This window comes from Seriola lalandi, unplaced genomic scaffold (genome assembly GCF_002814215.2).
Source record: "Seriola lalandi dorsalis isolate HSWRI2012SDOR001 ecotype SW California unplaced genomic scaffold, Sedor1 jcf7180001968540, whole genome shotgun sequence".
NCBI classification, from domain to species: domain Eukaryota; kingdom Metazoa; phylum Chordata; class Actinopteri; order Carangiformes; family Carangidae; genus Seriola; species Seriola lalandi.
Genome location: NW_019439208.1, coordinates 1 through 493, shown reverse-complemented (window position 1 = coordinate 493; position 493 = coordinate 1). Strand labels below are relative to the sequence as shown.

The window sequence follows — 493 nt, the reverse complement described above, 5'->3', positions numbered from 1 at the left end:
CCTCCCTGCGCTTCGACGGCGCCCTGAACGTGGACCTGACGGAGTTCCAGACCAACCTGGTGCCCTACCCTCGTATCCACTTCCCTCTGGCCACCTACGCCCCAGTTATCTCAGCAGAGAAAGCCTATCACGAGCAGCTCTCCGTAGCAGAGATCACCAACGCCTGCTTCGAGCCAGCCAATCAGATGGTGAAGTGCGACCCTCGTCACGGCAAGTACATGGCGTGCTGCCTTTTATTCCGTGGCGACGTGGTGCCCAAAGACGTCAACTCTGCCATCGCCACCATCAAGACCAAGCGTACCATCCAGTTTGTGGACTGGTGTCCCACAGGCTTCAAGGTGGGCATCAACTACCAGCCTCCCACCGTGGTTCCTGGAGGAGACCTGGCCAAGGTGCAGAGGGCCGTGTGCATGCTGAGCAACACCACCGCCATCGCCGAGGCCTGGGCTCGACTCGACCACAAGTTCGACCTGATGTACGCCAAGAGGGCCTT

General features: G+C 60.0%; 1 protein-coding gene across 1 annotated transcript; it reads left to right on the top strand.

The window, feature by feature from the left end:
* Positions 1-5: 5 nt before the first annotated feature.
* LOC111650602 (tubulin alpha-1A chain) lies at positions 6-489 on the top strand (the record flags this gene model as incomplete). The annotated part of the gene is made up of 1 exon (XM_023400520.1): positions 6-489. A coding segment is annotated over one exon (484 nt), but the record flags the coding sequence as incomplete, so codon positions are not given.
* Between the last annotated feature and the right edge of the window lie 4 nt (positions 490-493).